At 43.4% G+C, this 4,929-nt stretch overlaps 1 protein-coding gene across 1 annotated transcript in view; it reads right to left on the bottom strand.

Moving 5' to 3' along the window:
* LOC310863414 (copine-8-like) overlaps positions 1 to 1,870 on the bottom strand; it is a gene marked incomplete at both ends in the record, with an annotated part of 239,759 nt that extends 237,889 nt beyond the window's left edge. The window contains 1 exon segment of the mRNA XM_083771725.1: positions 1,749 to 1,870. Within this exon segment, the coding sequence (XP_083627851.1) occupies positions 1,749 to 1,870 (122 nt within the window).
* Positions 1,871 to 4,929: the final 3,059 nt, after the last annotated feature.

Genomic DNA, 4,929 nt, shown 5'->3' with positions numbered 1-4,929 from the left:
ATACAGTATAGGTGACACCGCGGGGGGTCTAAACATGTGGGGAGAGTGGAGAGAGATCCCTCCTCCATCCATCACAGAACAGAGAGATCCCTCCTCCATCCATCACAGAACAGATGTGTGTGCTGCAGAGATAGGATTGTATTAACATGGTCTATTATAGGCTACTCTACCGTGCATACAAGTTGGTTACAATATAACGTTGTATTTTAACTACAGCTCAGGAGGAGAGGAGAGGAGAGGAGAGGAGAGGAGAGGAGAGGAGAGGAGAGGAGAGGAGAGGAGAGGAGAGGAGAGGAGAGGAGAGGAGAGGAGAGGAGAGGAGAGGAGAGGAGAGGAGAGGAGAGGAGAGGAGAGGAGAGGAGAGGAGAGGAGAGGAGAGGAGAGGAGAGGAGAGGGTTACAATAACGTTGTATTTTAACTACAGCTCAGGAGGAGAGGAGAGGAGAGGAGAGGAGAGGAGAGGAGAGGAGAGGAGAGGAGAGGAGAGGAGAGGAGAGGAGAGGAGAGGAGAGGAGGGTAGTTGGTTACAATAAGGTTGTATTTTAACTACAGCTCAGGAGGAGAGGAGAGGAGAGGAGAGGAGAGGAGAGGAGAGGAGAGGAGAGGAGAGGAGAGGAGAGGAGAGGAGAGGAGAGGAGAGGAGAGGAGGGTAGTTGGTTACAATAACGTTGTATTTTAACTACAGCTCAGGAGGAGAGGAGAGTAGAGGGAAGGGCTGTTCAGTCAACGCAACACAAGACACCAATAGTATAGGATAGGCTTATATAGTCTACAAGCAGAACAGCAGCAGCCTGCACTCGCTTTGTAACTATGAGTGAGTGTCCATCATTTTAATGCAAAACCACATAGCTTTCCAACATGATTTGACAACGTGCTGTATAGACATGCAGGTCTAAAAACACGGACGGCGCCGCCACAACTTTGTTTCAGGATGAAATATTTATTGAAATATATTCTTCACACATTCTTCACATTCTTATAACGTGTGTATATATCTGTATACGACTCTAAATGTTATGATGAATTGAACAAGGTGGACCCTGTTGTAAACAAGTGTATAACGCTTTATCAGTGCATGTGCACGTCCACATGCAGTCATGTCATATAATATACACATACTATACACACTGTTGATAAATACTCCAATAAATTAATGAATCAATTAATCAATCAATCAACCAACCAACCGGGCTTCTCTTAACTTTCTTTGGCCAATTGAACGCTAATTTCCCCTCACTGTATATGTATCTTTTCCCTTTTTGCTTCCTATATGATGAATTCCTGTTCTGTTCTTTAAAGGTATATTCAGTGATTTCACTAAAAAAACCTTAGGTTTCGTTTTTGGCTGTGGGACCCAGCCTTTCGTCCAATCAGGATAGAGAGTCAAAAACGAAACCTAAGGTTTTTTTGACCCCCAGGGGTTAACTGGGGACAGGGAGGAACTCCTTATATGGCCAGCACACTCTATAGTAGGGAGGATTATCACAACAAAACAAAAAAATAAGTGATATTTGAATTAAGTGAAATCACTGAATATACCTTTAACTATATAGAAGTGTCTATCTGTATGTCTCTAAATGTTTTGATGAATTGAACAATGTGGACCCTGTTGTAAACAAGTGTAATGCTTAATTGGGTCGTCCACTCACAGTTAACAGTCTTTGTATTGAGTTTGTGCTTGAAATGTACTGTAATTCTGCAAACTGTGAATACATATTTCAATCAATCAATCAACGCCAGTCGCCTACCTGCATGAGACGGTGATCTCCACTCGGGTGGCCGGGATGTCTCCCGTGATGGCCGGGTCGAACTCGTACATGGAAGCCACGTCTCCGTCCAGCTTATTTACGTCCATCACGTCTCCCTCCATGGGGGGCGGCGGCGCCGGCTCCGGCGCGCCGCGGCCAAGGCGGTTCGACGGGGCGGGCGGCGGCGGCGGCTCGGGGCCGATCCGTGCGGAGTCGCACAGCAGCCTGGGGGGTCCGCCGCGGGGGGTCGCGGAGCGCCGCGCCGCGGCGCAGGAGGACACGGTGCCGGTGGTGCTCCTTATGGCGTCCTCCTCCTCCTCCGGCGGCGGTGGTGGTGGTGCTTCCTCCTCGCCTCGGAGCCCGGACGCACCGGGAGAGGAGCCAGCAGCAGCCCCGCCTCGGAGCCCGGACGCACCGGGAGAGGAGCCAGCAGCCACCGCAGAAACCTCGGAAGGGTAAAAGATTGAGGAGGAGAAGGAGGGAAAGGGCTGTTCAACCAACGCAGCAGCAACACAGAGACCTTATAGTAGTCTCTACTCTCTTAACTCGGTGTCCAAACAAAAAAGCCTTAAGAAAAAGCGTGCGTTTTGAGTTTTATAGCAGCCCGTTTGTTCGATCCCTGCATGCAACTGTGAGCGGATAAACTATAGTGGACTGGACTGGTCTCTCTCTCTCTCTCTCTCTCTCTCTCTCTATGGGGAAAAAAAGAGAGAGAGCGCGCGTTGCACTATAGGTATGTCTCCATTAAAACACACCCATTCTGCGCCCCCTCCCACGCACAACTACTGTGTTGACAGACAGACAGACCTGCATGCCCCCTCCCCCCACCCTGCATGGTAACTGTCATTCGCTGTTTGGATGTTGTTGGTATAATATGCAATATAATTATAAGCTCTTAATTGTTGCAGGAAATTCTATAGCTTTCAGTTTGCCAGAGGGGAAATAAAATGGGTTTATCCGCTTTGCTGTTCCACTGGAAACTCATACACCTTCACACACACAGCTGGTGAGACAAATGGTGGTTGCATTTTACGCTCTCAAATGTAACTACATGTGAAATCACAGTCGGCTATAATAATACTGTATAGTCCGATGATTTCAGCACCACATGCATGGACAGCTCCCCGAGCTGTGGCGTTATTAAGCGCAAATTAAGGCAAGCTCTGCAAAAATGATCATTCAATAATTCCCCTCTTAGACTTACAATTTTGGCAGTAAAACAACAGAGATGCATTTTGACCCAAAACTGCCAAGTCTGAAACCAATTTAGATTCGACACGGACGTTCAAATTAAACTGCAAAGAAAAAATACATAAATAAATAAAATAAAAATCGATCCTTCCATAAATGTCTCTCAGGCTCATTTCCTTGAATGCGTGCTTTTAGAATTGATGTGGGAAAGAAGAGGTGATCTTATAACGTTCTGACGGTTAAGTTTAAAATAACGTGCTGCATGTCTGGAATCAATACAGATTAGAGCGAAGCGCAGGTTTTCGATTGATTGACAGTACATTTCAAGCACAAACTCAATAAAGACTGTTAACTCATGAGTGGATGACCCAATAAAACATTACACTTGTTTACAAGAGGGTGCACCGTGTCCATTCCTATACAATAATTATGGAAGTTGTCTAATGGGCGATCTGTTATGAACAATGCTTTATGGTGTCCTCCACTCACAGTTAAGTCTTTGTATTGAGTTGTGCTTGAAATGTAGCCTACTGTAATTCTGCAAACTGTTAATACATATATTTCAATCAATCAATCAATCAATCAATCAAAACCTCCATGATGTGAAATGAATATTCTTAAAGGAGAAATATAGACTGTCAGAAAACGGACTCACTGACAACTAAATGCACTGTCCATGCTATCCATGTCCATCATGGTCTCTCCGTCTCTGTCTCTCAACACACACACGCACGATTTATGTCCAGCTTTGAGGGTTCGTGTAAACACAAACAATGTCCTAAAACAAACATTGTCCTAACACAAACATTGTCCTAACACAAACATTGTCCTGACACAAACATTGTCCTATAACACAAACATTGTCCTATAACACAAACATTGTCCTGACACAAACATTGTCCTATAACACAAACATTGTCCTAAAACAAACATTGTCCTAACACAAACATTGTCCTAACACAGACATTGTCCTATAACACAAACATTGTCCTAACACAAACATTGTCCTAACACAAACATTGTCCTAACACAGACATTGTCCTGACACAAACATTGTCCTGACACAGACATTGTCCTATAACACAAACATTGTCCTAACACAAACATTGTCCTAACACAGACATTGTCCTATAACACAAACATTGTCCTAACACAAACATTGTCCTAACACAAACATTGTCCTAACACAAACATTGTCCTAACACAAACATTGTCCTAACACAAACATTGTCCTAACACAAACATTGTCCTGACACAGACATTGTCCTATAACACAAACATTGTCCTATAACACAAACATTGTCCTATAACACAAACATTGTCCTATAACACAAACATTGTCCTAACACAAACATTGTCCTAACACAAACATTGTCCTAACACAAACATTGTCCTGACACAGACATTGTCCTAACACAAACATTGTCCTGACACAAACATTGTCCTGACACAAACATTGTCCTAACACAAACATTGTCCTGACACAAACATTGTCCTGACACAAACATTGTCCTAACACAAACATTGTCCTAACACAAACATTGTCCTAACACAAACATTGTCCTAACACAAACATTGTCCTAACACAAACATTGTCCTAACACAAACATTGTCCTAACACAGACATTGTCCTGACACAGACATTGTCCTGACACAGACATTGTCCTGACACAGACATTGTGTAAACACAGACATTGTGTAAACGCAGACATTGTGTAAACACAGACATTGTGTAAACACAGACATTGTGTAAACACAGACATTATGTAAACACAGACATTGTGTAAACACAGACATTGTGTAAACACAGACATTATGTAAACACAGACATTGTGTAAACACAGACATTGTGTAAACACAGACATTATGTAAACACAGACATTGTGTAAACACAGACATTGTGTAAACACAGACATTGTGTAAACACAGACATTGTGTAAACACAGACATTATGTAAACACAGACATTGTGTAAACACAGACATTATGTA

The sequence above is a fragment of the Protomyctophum parallelum genome, assembly GCF_964188405.1.
Source record: "Protomyctophum parallelum genome assembly, chromosome: 8".
Classification (NCBI taxonomy): domain Eukaryota; kingdom Metazoa; phylum Chordata; class Actinopteri; order Myctophiformes; family Myctophidae; genus Protomyctophum; species Protomyctophum parallelum.
The sequence above is the reverse complement of the archived record's forward strand: the minus strand, read 5'-3'. Positions and strand labels throughout refer to the sequence as shown.